Source organism: Dermacentor silvarum, chromosome 1 (genome assembly GCF_013339745.2).
Source record: "Dermacentor silvarum isolate Dsil-2018 chromosome 1, BIME_Dsil_1.4, whole genome shotgun sequence".
Classification (NCBI taxonomy): Eukaryota; Metazoa; Arthropoda; class Arachnida; order Ixodida; family Ixodidae; genus Dermacentor; species Dermacentor silvarum.
The window spans coordinates 100,767,361-100,781,835 of record NC_051154.1 but is presented as its reverse complement, the minus strand read 5'-3'; the positions used below and the strand labels follow the sequence as shown (position 1 = coordinate 100,781,835).

General features: G+C 45.5%; 1 protein-coding gene across 1 annotated transcript in view; it reads right to left on the bottom strand.

Annotated features, from left to right (window-relative positions):
- Positions 1-14,475, bottom strand: part of LOC119452129 (putative ATP-dependent RNA helicase TDRD12) — a 215,813-nt gene that overhangs the window by 47,088 nt on the left and 154,250 nt on the right. Inside the window, exons 26-28 of the mRNA XM_049665961.1 lie at positions 8,602-8,755; positions 5,078-5,188; positions 1,596-1,857 (exon numbers count right to left, since the gene is read on the bottom strand). Of these exons, the coding sequence (XP_049521918.1) occupies positions 1,596-1,857; positions 5,078-5,188; positions 8,602-8,755 (527 nt within the window). The remainder of the gene's footprint in view (positions 1-1,595; positions 1,858-5,077; positions 5,189-8,601; positions 8,756-14,475) is intronic.

Genomic DNA, 14,475 nt, shown 5'->3' with positions numbered 1-14,475 from the left:
GCACAGCGCCAAAAAACACTTTTCAGGGAAGCACTTGGTGCCGAGTCGCCGTGAAATTTGACCAACAATACTGTATTGCCGAAGGAAAGCTCTGCCTGCACCTCAGACGACGATGATGAGTGAAGAGCATTTCCAAATTGTATTTCCTTGAATAAAGGGACAGTGTAGACCGCTTATAACGTAAGTCGCCAGAGTCGCGAATATCCGCACTATAATTTAAACGACTATTTTATTGCGATAATGGACACTCCAGGCGCAATTCTGCCGTCGCTGTCACCATGCTCTAGGTTCCTTCGCTTACTAAATAAATTAACAAGCACGGTGTCACGCGCGCACAAGCAAACACGAACGCATCTTGTTGACCACAGGAAACGAACTGTCAAAATGCTCGAGTGATGAAGCGCGGCGAGCGAATTGACCTTTGTGCTATAATGCCTCTCGCTTCAACGCGACCTATAAGCAGCGGCGGACTTTCCCCATCGCAGATTGCTTTCAAGATAGGGCCAACGTGATCGTATCGCCGAAGTGGATCGTCGCAGATTACGTCCTGTTTCGGTCCCCTGAAACCGTTCCGTTCCGCATTGCTACGCTGGCGAAAATCCTCTCCTTCTGTTTGCGCCAGTTCCGAACACAAGTTTCAGATTATCCGAACGTCCGTGATGCGGCCCGATTTCCGTCCGTCTCCGCACACATGATCACTTTATTTTTAAATGCGGCATCATGATGAACTCGGTACTTCATGCTGATAGAGCAGACGCAGAGAACGTGAAGACAGACGGTAGACTATTGCCTAAGCACGTGAACTGCAGCACATGGCGGAAGCTACGGTAGCTAAGCTCGACGCGCGTGCGAGGTGGCCGTTTAGAAATGCCGACGGCTATATGGTAACGCAGATTTAGGGTCGTACTCGATTCTCATGCGGACGCAATTTTTGGACCTGTTCTATCCGAAAAAAGGTGTGCGTTAGATTCGAGGAAATACGGTATTTGTGGCTTGAGGGGAGCGTTTGCGGTCTAGGTTGACTGCCGAACTTCCACGCAGCCGCACTGTAACCGGTATTTCGTGTCCCGCAACTGCACTATAAGCGATACGCATATACATAGAGTGCTATGGGAAAATTAACGGGAGTCTGAAAAGACCGTATTCTATCCGGTCCTGCACTATAAGCGGTTACCTTATAAGTGGTCTATACATTCGCATTTTTATTTGTTTTTATTTTGGTTTGACTGGAAAGTCAACCCTCGCGTTACAATCACGGTCGTGCTACATTTGAGTAAATACGGTAACCATAAATTGAAAATCGAAGATCGTCTTTCTGGTAGAGGAATGCTGCCCTTTTTTTTTATTTTTATGACACACTTATTAAGTGCTCACACATACAAGCACATGTGCCCCATAACTTCTGTATTTCATAACTGCATATGATCTTATGAGATGAGCAAAAATGGAGGTTATGGGGCATTTTTTTAAAAAACAAGTGGAATATTGAGCGTTGTTCGTACTGCATTGTTTTCTAAAGCACAAATTAACATTAAAAGAATGACAAAGTGACAAAGTGACAAAGTTAACTGTGGCATGGCATGTTAAGTACTTACCCTGAGACATAGCAGACGATTCACATTGTTGTTATCGTAGCCAAAATCTTCAAGCATGGACACAGCCGTTTGAGTCCACTGCCCAGAGGATGGAATGATTCCAGCTAAAGAGCACTGAACGCCCTGGTATGGTAACAACATCATCCACGAAAGAGGCTCCAACAGCTCGTCTGGAGGGCACTTTGCAGTATCTCCGTAGTCAGGAAAAAATACGACGACTTCTGCATTGTTGAGAACTTTCTGCACTTCCCCACGATAGCAACTGAAAAATAAATGTTTTTTTTTTTTGTAAAACAACCAGCAAGTTGGAAGAATTAAGCTGTTTCATGTGTTTTGACATGCCCATGAATAAAGGTTCTTAAATAAAATGCAGCACAGTTAGGAAAAATTGGAAAGAGCGATACATACAGTGCAGGAACATAACTTCTGCACAAAGTAAGAGTAACACTAATTAAATTATGGAGTTGAAAAAAAGTTGATTTTTCATGCCTATATTTTAGAAACAAGAAAATATGTTACATGAGGAAAGAACGGGTGGTCCAATGATAACCGTATTTACTCGAATCTAACGCGCACTTTTTTCAGATAAAACAGGTACAAAAATTGCGTGCGCGTTAGAATCGAGTACGACCCTAAATTTGCGTTACCATATAGCCGTCGGCATTTCAAATTGGCCACCTCGCATGCGTGTCGAGCCCAGCTACACTCTAGCCTAGCTGCCGTAGCTTGCTCCATGTGCTGCAGTACGTGTGCTTAGGCATTAGTCTACCATCTTTGTTCCCGTTTTCTGCGTCTGCTGCATGAAGTGCTGAATTCATCATGATGCCGCATTTAAAAGGAAAGTGATCGTGGGTGCAGAGACGGACGGAAATCTGGCCGCTTCATGGGCGTTCGGAGAATCCGAAACTTGCATGCGGCACTGGCGTAAACAGAAGGAGAGGATTTCTGCCAGCAAAGCAACGCGGAAGAGTTTCAGTGGACCAAAGCAGGACGTATTCTGCGACGATTCACTTCGGCGATACGATCGTGTAGGCCCTCTTGAAAGCGATCTGGAACGGGGAACGTCCGCCGCACGCTGTGTTTTCGCCGCTGATAGGTTGCGCTGAAACGAGAGGCATGCTACCACGAAGGCCAATTCGCTTGCTGCACTTCCATCACTCCAGCGTTTTGACAGCTCGTTTCCGCTGTCAATGAGCGAGATGTGTTCATGTGTGCTTATGCGCACGTGACACCGTGCTTGTTAATTTATTTAGTAGGCGAATGTTCGCAAGTTTATATGGCCAATAAAACTGCTATCCTTACTTCGTATAGCGGTCTACTAATTTGCTATCGCATTCGATGCTTCGCCTTTCGGGCGAAACTGACTTTTTTTATTTTTCGCAACTTCAGTGGATCGGGAGTAAATATGTTTTTCCAAATAAGAGAAAGTTGTATTTCTGTTTGAAAGCGTGAGGTGCGCGGTACTGTAACGGATTTTTACAGCGAAGCTGTTAAGGGCTCACCTTTTGATCGTCGCGTCCAGGAATAGAAAAAAACTCTCATTGGCTGTACGCTTTATGTGCGAGTGAAAGCGCACGAGGGCGAGGGATGCGTGCTTTCACGGAGAGCGAACACACGACCAAGAGCAAACGCAACTTCCCAGTGGAAGGGGAGCGGTGAGCGAGGAGGGCATCGAGGCACCCTAGACAGTGCGTGTGCATGCCCGCTCTCCCATTGCGGTGCATGCGTGCAGCCCTGCCGGCCTCTGCCGCCGACTCTCTCTGGGCTCTCGCCCGCCTCTCCCCTAAAGCCCAGACCACACGTACGCTTGCAGACGCGCGCAAGCTCGCGATCGCGCACCCACGCATGCGCAGACGGTGCGGCACGTCTCGTATGCGTCGAAACGTGGCGCGATCTCGATGAACAGCTCCTTTTTGTTATCGCGCGCTTGGGCTGCCTCGTGTTGGCATGCCTGGCTACAGAGCGACGGTGTGGTAGATTCAACTCTCGGCGAAGCAGATTTATACCATGCAAGAAAGGGCTTCTTCACTTTTTGTGCTGATCTAGCAGCTTTAAAAATATAACAATTACGTTTATAGATATCGAATCATTTTGAAACACTGTCAATAACAAAGTACTAAGTGGTGCCTGCCAAGGCGTCACGAGTGAGGCCAGTGCGCGCGCGCTGTCGCGCGTATTACAGCGTAAGCTGTTATGGGCTCATTCCAATAGCCGTTTCGGTTCACGTTGTTGGCCGCCGTCGGACGACCCAACCCTCCGCCAGTATGGTGGCGCCAACGCAGCGTGCACAAGCGCAGACGACGAGATGCGATTCAGACGAGGCGCCTCTTTCCTCTTTACCTCCTACTCCCCCTCCCCCCTATGACGCTGCGCCGTGCTCGCTGATGAGCTGCAGAATCTAAGCGTCTCTTTCCTCCTTAATAATCACTATATATAATCAAAGCGCTTCCGATGTGAGAGGTGCGCCGTGTATTCTGGATACCTCTTCCAGCGGTCGTGCCTCTTCAGTACACGTTATGGCGTCTCCTCGCGAGGTACGAAACGCCGCTGAAGAGGCGAATCGTAGAGCTATGTGCGCGGCTACAACCAGGCATCATCGGGCTCAGCAGACTGCTGTGCAGAGAGCATTAAAGCCGCAGTTCACCGTCGACGCAGGGCGGACAGTTCAGATCGTTCTCGTCCAAACGAGGCGAAGAGACTTTGTCGCGAAGACCCTGGTGTGCGTGGTGCCGAAATTAGAGCTACTCTTGAGCCGCTCCACCAGCTTACGCTGTGACTGTGCTACGTGTGCCGCGCAGGCCTCTGACCTTTTTTTGCATGCAAACCGCCATTCCTCGCTAGGCACAGCAGGCGCAAGGTGCGTAGACGCGAGCTTGCGGGCGTCCGCAAGCGTACGTGTGGTCTGGGCTTCACATCACACATCATCACCATCATCTTAATAGTCATAATAGGAAATACATAATTCCCACCAAAAAACAGCTTCGCTGGTCTTCTATCTCCACCCCAGTGGAAGGGCTGACAGTTCTTATTTTCTTTCTTTTTTGGCCATGGAAAACGGGTGCACGTTACAATCGAGGGCACGTTAGAATTGAGTAAATACGGTACTTGTTTTCAAAGAAATTTTTATATGAGATAGGATAATCTGTCTGATGAAAGGAATGAACCTTGATTTTCTGAAATTTTGCAAAGCATTTCTGCAAAAAATGGTACATCACTTGCAAATGAAGAGTTGCTCTGTTGATTGAACTGGAGCTGCTTTGGCTATGCTTCGCCTTCATGGTTTGTGTGTTTCCAAGTCCTGCTTTCATTAAAAACGGGAGTTCCAATTGCCAAGTTCCAATTGCCAAAACACAGAAAAACTCGATTTAAAGAAATTGCTTATTACTTAGTAGTGCTCGTAATGAAATTTGCAATATAAAATAGTTTTTGGCTACATTCCAGCTCCGCCATACACATGCTTGTCTAAAGGTCAAGGTGCTCACCGATCGTGATTGTAGCGAGCGATGCACACTGCTCCGGGATGCACCGACTTCAGCTTGGCCAATTCCATTTTTTCCACAGCCTTCTGGATGTTATCCTCAAGCACATCCAAACTGGAAAAAGGGGAGAGGAGGGGGGGAGTATAGGAAGCAGTGCATATTAATATATTTTATGTGGTGAGCCACCAGAAGCTTTAAGATTGCGCTATGCAGCAGAGCCTACTTGCACATAAGCACAATATGCAAATACTTCAGAACCAGGAAAAGTTTACCGATTTTATGCTGTACATTTTACAGTTTTCATAACAGAGCACATTATTGTAAAATTATATTGGCAGTGGTGGAACAGAGAAAAGGCCTTTCGAAGCAGTTTTTGTAGCAGGAAAAATGTGAATTTGTAGCAGACATACAGGTTTTTGTAACACATACTTTTGCATTGTTACACAACGTGCAAAGACCCCCCAGCCTAGGGTCCCCACTTTTTCACTTGAATCTTAAGCACTATAAAAAGCAAGCTAATGCAATCTTAAGAGCTACCAGTACATACAAACACATTTATTTACACATACACACTCATAAGTTCTCAAGAGTAGCACATTTCAACAACGGGCAATAACTGTTGATGCCGCTATCAAATTAGTGTAGTGTGTAATTTTTCTTTATTTTTCTAAGTGTCACCTGGTTTGATATAGCTCTGACAGCTACTTCTGTCCCTCCTGCACGAAAGGTTGACTGCTCTCAATATCAGAAAAGCACCTTGCCTTCATTCCCTTTGCCAATAGTAGTTCAGATTACTCGGCATCATCTTGGCTGAATTTTTTCCTTTTGCAGTCTTCTCCTAAAGGTCACCGGAAACACCCCGCGCTGCTTTCTTCGCATGTGACTGCATTGAAGTCATCTTTTCCATTCATTTAGGCTGTCATTCACACGAACTTTTCATTGCTTTGATCAGGTCCTGGGTCAGGGAAATTTCTCTTGGATCCCACCCAAACCTCTCTGAATACGACATTATAGAGGAAAGTCTATTGATGCCAACTACTGAACGGCTGGCTTGCTCTCGCATCCTGTGTCTATCTTCCCTAAAGGCCCTCTCTACATCTGCATTTCCATGTGAAAGGCCTAAAGGTGCTTGCACAAACCAGAACAGCAAAATGTATTTCCACACCCCAGCAGCGAACCTTAGCAGAAAAATTTTGTAACAGAAGTCGTCCAATTTTTCCATAGGGGCAGTGTTCACACTTCCTGTCATCAGGAAGCTCAACTCATCCATTAGGGAGGACACTTCATGAGGTGGAATGACTACACTTAACTGTTTGACCAAGTTCCTCAGAGATGCTACCGAGCTCTTGCAGAAAACTTGGGTGGAGACATTTAAGGTCCACTAGTACAGTGTTATCTAGGAAAAAACTAGAAAGCAGGTATCGAGCAGCAGATACATACGAGGTGCTACCCAAAAGTTCCGGGAATTCAGTTGTAAAAAAAAGTGTTGACCATAACGCCTAATCAGCACTGTCTCCTTCAAAGTAGTCCCCTTGAGTATGTATACACCGATCCCAGCGTTTCTGCCACGATTCCATGCTTTCGTGGAACTCCCCAGGCGACAGTGTGTTGAGGAACTGGATCTCTTCAACAGTGTGAAACAGACGTCCTTTCAGCCTCAACTTCAACTTTGGGAACAAAAAAAAGTCGCAAGGGGCGAGGTCAGGTGAAAAGGGTGGGTGCGGAAGTACTGTGATTTGTTTGGAAGTCAGGAACTGTTGAACAACGAGTTATGCGTGAGCGGGCGCCTTGCGTGATGAAGAAGCCCGTTGTTCTTCCACTTCTCCGGACGTTTGAGACGAATGCTCTCTCTAATGCGCCTCAAAACGTCACAGTAAAGCTCGCTACTCACAGTTTGTCTATGAGGTACGAATTCCTTGTTGACATTACATGTAGGTAAAAAAAAATGCATGGACTTCACATTGCCACCAACTTGACGTGCCTTTTTTAGCAGCGGGGAATTTGGCGACTTCCACTGCGACGACTGCCCTTTCGTTTCAGGATCGTAGTCATAAACCCATGTCTCATCCCAGTCTTCTTTCTAAGGTTTTACGGTGCCAAAACCAGTTCTGATTATGAGGCACTGCAGGGCTCCAGATTAATTTTGACCACCTGGGGTTCTTTAACGTGCACTACAATGCAAGCACACGGGCGCTTTTGCATTTCGCCTCCATCGAAATGTGGCAGCAGCGGCAAGATTCGATCCCGAGACCTCGTGCTCAGCAACGCAATGCCTTAGCCACTGAGCCACCGTGGCGGGTATGTCTCATCCCCAGTTATTAAACACTGGAGAGGAACGTCGGAATGTCGCTGACTTGTTGCTTCAGTTCCGTACAGACAGAAACACGGTACAGCTTCTGTTAGTCACTGAGCAGTCTTGGCGCGAATTTTGCAGAAATGCGCCTCTTGTTCAAAACCTACGACAAAATTAGCTGAACTGTGCCATATGATTGTCCTATAATGCCGCAGACATCCTCTATAGTTAGCCTGCGATTTCCAAGGATAGCCTTACAAACTTCTGCTATTGTTCCCGGGGTTGTGCTCGTAGACGGGTGTCGAGAACATTCATCGTCATCAACACACATTCAACCCTTTTTGAAGCGTCCTATTTTGGCTCATGGCGTCAACTCCAAAAGCGTCCTCTAGCATACGATGAGTTTCTGCCGCAGTATTTCCAAGTTTAAAACAAAACTTGATGCAAATCCTTTGCTCCTTGAAGTCTGCCATATTGGTTGCTAAGAAATGCACCAAATCAGTGAAACATTGCGTTGCGAAACAACATTTCACAAAACAATACTTCTTGGATGCAAGTTGTTCAGCACACTGATATGCAAGGCATAGTGCTAGCTACATCTAGCAGCGGAAATGTGTACTACACTCAGTTTGCCCGTGTTTTTGAAATTCCAGGGAACTTTTGGGTACCACCTTGTAAAAACTTGTTGCACCAAGCCGGTGTTTTTTTTCTCTCAAACAAACGACCAATGCAAATGGCTGCTTTGTTTGTTTTTCTGAATTGGGCAATGGATGCCAATTTGTAACCAGATACATTGACCCACCACCATTAGAGCATGAACACGCAAGATGCGATTTTGTTTTGATAGTCGCTACTGCCAGACCTATACAGAATCCTCTGGAACTCCTCCTGGCGCAGACATGGAACAATTTTTGTCAAAACCTGGCTTTTGTAGCAGCACGTAGCAGGCTTTGCACTTTATAGCAATGTACGAGTAGCAGAAGTTCTACCACTGGATTTGGCAAAGCAGTGCTGGCACACATATATTACTAACGCGACATAAAATTTTTAAAAAATAAAAAAAGTTTAATTTTCTAGAAAGCCTACAGGCATGTAAAAAGAAATGCTACCAGACATTCTAGGACTAGTTATGAATGGTGCAAGAGTGTGGCACAATCAGTAAAACTTCTCTTAAATATCTAGCACAATGTTTTAACTAAATGCCAATGTAACTGAACCAATGCATGCTACACACCATGAATTGAACTTCAAGGGCTGTACGTAGAAATGAGATGGAGAGGTGACCTTCCAGAGGTACACATGGTTGAACTCAATCGTGTCAAGAAACGTGGTACAATGCTGGTTGATAACAGCATTCTGGCTGTCACTGTCATTCCTTTCTTTCTTTTCTGTAAAGTGCACACGAAAACAGCATGTAAGGCAAAACAAGCACTAATCAAGAAAATGAGCACAAGTGTCTGAAATCACAAGAGGGGACACACACAAACACAATGGAATAACAAATAACAAACAAACAAACAAACAAACCTATTAAAGCAGAACTCCTTTAATACATTCCTCGCTGTTGCACTTTCTCGGCGGCTACATCGAGTTTTCGTGGTCCCGACCTATATCCCATTGACTTCTACGTACTATTATCTGATATGATACATCGCCATTCTATAATGTTGCGGCATGTTAAGTAGCGTTTGAATGCGGCAGTCATGTAAATTTAGCAGTACATTGAGAAATTAGCTCTCACACGTTGCTACGTTCCTACAAGCAGAAATGAATACATTCCAACAAGCGACCGATATGTTGCAACAAGCCAGACGCAGTATAAGCATATGAGAAGAAAATGTGCACTGAGCAGTTGGTGAAGCACTAGTGTTGCCAGGTCGGACGAGGCGGCGTAGCCCAGAGCTAGAGAAATTGTAGCCCATATATAGCCAAACACCAAAAAACAGCAAAACATTGTGTAGCCAAATATAGCCATTTTTATTTGCAGTTTAATCTGTGTAAAAATTTTCACATTCGACTACGGCAATCCTTTTTTGCATAACCCGTCGCAACAAAATGTCCGTGCCGCCGCGGCGGTCGACCCTTCACCTCAACAACAGCGACGTCATGCTTGCACACAGAACACTTTTTCATTGGCCCCGGAAGCTCTCAAGTTTCAGCTAATCACTGCCGAGGGCAAAATCACAGTGCTTTTATTTTATGACAGATAGTACTAATTGATTATTTTTATTTATTTGCAGTGATATTAACTACGAACTCTGTGTTTAGCTGTTGTGAACGCAAAATAAAGTTCAGTATCATCGACCTCACAAGTGGCCTCTGCCTGAAGCGTAGAACATGTTCAGTTGTCCAGCAGTTTGAGATGCGCCCACAGCTCCTTTATTTACGAACCAAAACTAGTCTTTCGCGCTGTGATATCTCGTGTTATTTGTCTCACCGTTCTATCTTGTTTTCTAGTTGTTGTTTTTTTTCCAATTAGCTAGGCCCGGATTAGCTGGTACATGCTCCATATAGTGTCCATTTAATCAACCTGGCTGCCATCTTAGGTCTCTAGCAGGGCAAGAACACGCATTAAAAAAGTGACAGACAACAGATGCGCCACTCGCTGCCTGAGTCGGTGTAAGCGAAGGTTTAAGAGATTACTGTGCAAAACGGCACACCAGTGTAAGAAGCGCGCAGTTGTTTTCAGCGACGAGCACCTCCCGAACGTAACTCGCTCGAAATGCTATAAGACGACAAATCGAGAACAGTGGTAATCCTGTGAAAACCGGTTACTGTCAAAAAGCAAACTATGTATGTGCTGGGGGTCTACGTACCAAAAACACGATGTGATTGGCAGGCATGACGCAGTGGGGGACTCCGTATTAATTTTGACCATCTGGGGTTCTTTAACGTGCACCTAAATTTAAGTACACGGGTGTTCCTGCATTTCGCCTCGATTGAAATGCGGCCACCGTGGCAGGAAGGAATCAAACCAGCGTCTTCGAGCCAGCAGCGTGACACCTCGCCTGCTAAGCTAACACGGTGGGCGACGTTCAAGTGACGGGGTGCACTGATGTCATCGTAGCAAACATGTTTCGATATTAGCACAATGAGTACCTGCATCTGTGACGTTATGGGCAAGCCATCTATAATTAAAAGCACCAGGACCCGCCTTTGAGATCGGGGTCTAGCTCCCATTATTTTTTACACTTTCTCGCATCATTGGCACACTTCCCCATGGTGCGATGCTCCTCTCCAAGGAGGGTCCGATCTTAAGTGCAACCTATCGACATAAATATCGAATGCAAGCACAACAAAACACCTCGCAGGAAAGGAAAATGGCAGAAAGGTTCGCGGCAGAAACGTGGAGTAGGTTGAAAGCTGTGCCCAGCGCAATACTTCACCCGTAAGACATGGCCATGAATACACTGGAGCTTGTAATCCACCCATGCTTCCCTTCTTTCATGTCGGCGCCACGATTGCCCGACCCTATTTTGTTGCTCTCCCTTTCTGAGAATAGCCGTGTTAGTACAGTGTACTGCGAAAAACTCTCTACTCCCAGGCTCATCCCGATGCCCGGGGATAGGGTGTGCGACGGTGAAGCCGAGTGTAAGTTTAGGTGCATCAAAGCTCAAAGCCACCGGCTCAGACAACGGTGCAGAGAGGGAGGGGGGTAATGGCATTTCGCGCTCGCACACACACACACACAACCACGCTGCCGGCTCAGCCAGCTAAAACATAGCCTTTGAGATTTCCCTCTACTTGATCTGAGCCACCTCTGGAGTGTGGATTAGGGCACCACTTATAGCCCAAACAAAGCCAAGTCGCAGATTTTCAGTAGCCCAAATATAGCCACCTAGCCAACTCGTCCACGTCGATGCCAAAACTTTTTTTTCTGTAGCCCAATTTGGCTATATATAGCCAAACCTGGCAACACTGTGAAGCACGCACATCGGTCAAAACCTATCGGGAGCCACACACACTGGCCAAAATGCGCAGAGCGCAGGGCTACATTTATCTTAAAGCCGGCAAGTGTCTAGTCAGCTTCAGCGCAATACAGCCATGTCATGCAGTGAAGCATACGTAAATATTGTGAAGCATATCAAGAGTGGGAAGGGTCATTCTCGCAGAACATCATAAATGTTCCTTAACGACTTTCGTGAACGTGATACTGGTAAACTTTGCTTCGGACGAGGCAATATTTTCGCTTTCAAAACGATTTGGACTAACTGGGTGCATCCACTTGGTTTTTCTTTTACTGCATAAATGGCTGCACAGTGTCAGCGACAGCGTTTGAAAGTTGCATTTATTGTGCTCTTTGCGTTTCACTACACAGATGGCAGCACTTTTTTGGAATTTGAAGGCCGCATTTATTTGGTTCTTGTGCTGTACCACACAGTTTACAGCACTTTGTCAAGGCTTAAATACAGGGTTTTTGAAATTTCGCAGGATAGTAGATTTTGAAGCAATGCAAAATAAAGAATGTTCCTCGTTTCCTACTGTACCATTTGTGGCAATGACAAATACATATATATAGCTTAGTAAAGAGCTAAAATTAAGTTTGCACGCATAAAGTATGAAATAAATTGGTTAAAAACACACCAGAAATGTGTTGGAAAAAGACAAGCTCGAAATGTGCCATAAAAAGGAGGAGGAGGAAGCAAAACAAGCAGGTGTGTGAAAATATCACATTTTCAAGTTTGAAGCGAATTCGAATAATGCAAACCAAGTTTGCCGCTATCAGCAGCAAACGAGGTTGTTGTATCCCTTTTCCATCTCTATCTGTCAACTTGATTTCACAACGTGCCATTTCTCTGCATTGTGCAGGCTGCTGAAAGTGCTCCCTCCGTGCGCGCGGTTACTTTGGGATGGCTCACCGCACGGGGCCTTCGAATGCTGACTGGAGCGATGGCTCTTTCGATTCCGAATACGTGCCAAGCGCGGATTTGGATTCTGAGAGCTTCTCAACTGAGGAAGACGTGAGTTCCGTAGCATCGAATTTTGATGTTGAAACGGTAGGGCCGTCATCCCGGAAGCATGCACGACAAACCGAAAATATGTAGAAGAAAGGCGATTTCTCACCTACACTGTTTCCTTTCGATGCGTCACGTTCCGGACTGTCTGCGAGCCTTCAACCTTCAACTCTTCAACTGGATGTGTCAGAAGTTGATTATTTCAAGCTGTTTTTTGATGTGCCAATTGTTTGGCACATCGTGAATGAAACGAAGCTGGTTCGAGCGACTGAAGACAAGCGCACAAGGAGTTGCGTGCACGTCGCAGCTGAAAGCTTGGGTGGAGACAGATGTGGCAGAAATGTACTGTTTTTCTTGCGGTCGTTCTGTTGATGGGCCTGGTCAGAAAGAATGCCTTGCAAGACTATGGGTGCACGAACCCTTTGTTGCACAAACCATTTTTTGCAACCATTTTTTCGTTGAACCGCTTCCTGCTTCTGCATTCGAGCGCCAGCTCAGAGATCAGCTGAGAATGGTGTGCCCATTTATGGAAGCAATTCAGAGCAAGCTTAGTAGCCTACTAATTCCGCACCAAGAGCCGTGCATAGACGAGTCTATGATGCCATGGAAAGGGTGGCTGTCATTTCGACAACACATTCCTTCAAAGAGGCACCGCTTTGGCGTCAAGTTGTTTGTTCTACGCGACGTCAAAACCAGCTACATTCTGAAATTTACTGCGTACACTGGAGCCACGACAAATTTGACCATGGTCAACGAATTGGGATTTTCTGGCTTAATTGTTCGAGAACTACTTGCAGGCTACCTCGGAAAAGGACATTCACTATTTGTAGATAATTGGTACAATAGTCCAGCATTGTTCAACTGCATTCAAGATTTTAAAAAATGCATGCGGAATTCTGTGGACCAACAGGAAGGGGCATCCAAATTTCTCAAAAAAGATGAAAAAAGGGGAACTGGACTCCTTTCATACCATGACACTTCTTGCTCTCAAATCGCGTGACAGTCTGTTTCACACTTAGAAGAAATCTCGGAGCGCATTGCATCGCGATGCGGCGAGCGCTGGAGTCGGGTGCTGGCCGCATCGTCGGGAAGCATGCTACTGTCAAGGGCAGTGCACGAATTTCATTGTTACTGCGGGAACTCAGCCGATATTCTTAACTAAACGTTGTGCGATGCAAACCTCTGAGCCTTCATTGGTGATAATGGGGTTCTACGAACTTCTTTTGACAGCATCCTTCATTTGGTCTTTCGAAAGGCCGGGTTACTAAATGCGTGCACGTATATTTCTTCACTGTGTGTGCTGCCGTAATACGCAGCGACAAGAAAGAGACATCAAAATGTGCACGCAACGTTCCCGGTTTTATTTAACGCGAAAAGAAAACAAAGCACTCGGCATTAATAACTATGCAGGTCAAACACGATGAAACAAACGGATATAAATAAAGGAATGCTTCAGGTTAAGACAATGAGCTGGAAGCGATTCTTCTAGACAATAAATAGTTCATAAAACCAGAGAGGTGTTCATTGTGTTTGATAGGTTCATAGGTTAGGGAATTATGGGGAAGACAAGAAAAGGCCTGTTTTAGCTAAACTGACTCTTTTTAAAGACAAAGGAAGCTTTCTGGCTTCTGCACGAAAACTTGAAGGGTTTAGCTTCTCTATCCGCGAAAATATTTCACCAACTACATGGAAGGCAAGCAGGCAGTTGATTGCATTTGCTAAGGCAAAAGTCAAGCCTTTTAGCCTTTCTATTGACCAACTGCACATTGAGGATGCAATTTATGTTTTTGACAACACCCGTAGAGCTGTAGTCCTTTGTACCAAACAGCTACAAATTACACTGCACAATCCGAACTGTCGAAAGTCAGAGTCACCTACCATCCCGCCATCATTATCACAATGATTCACGAATATTAAAGCCTGCTACCTAAGCACGACGATGTTGCCTTGTTTCTTGATGACTGCAATTCTGATACTGTTGTTCTCACTGAAACGTGGCGACATCCTGAAATAACCAATAATGAAATCTTCCCCAGCGATAACTTTTAAGATATACAGGTGTGACCGCACTGGAAGAAGAGGTGGTGGCGTATTCTAGGCCGTCAAAAGAACAATTAAATCTTATGTTATTAACACCAATTCTTCTATTGAGA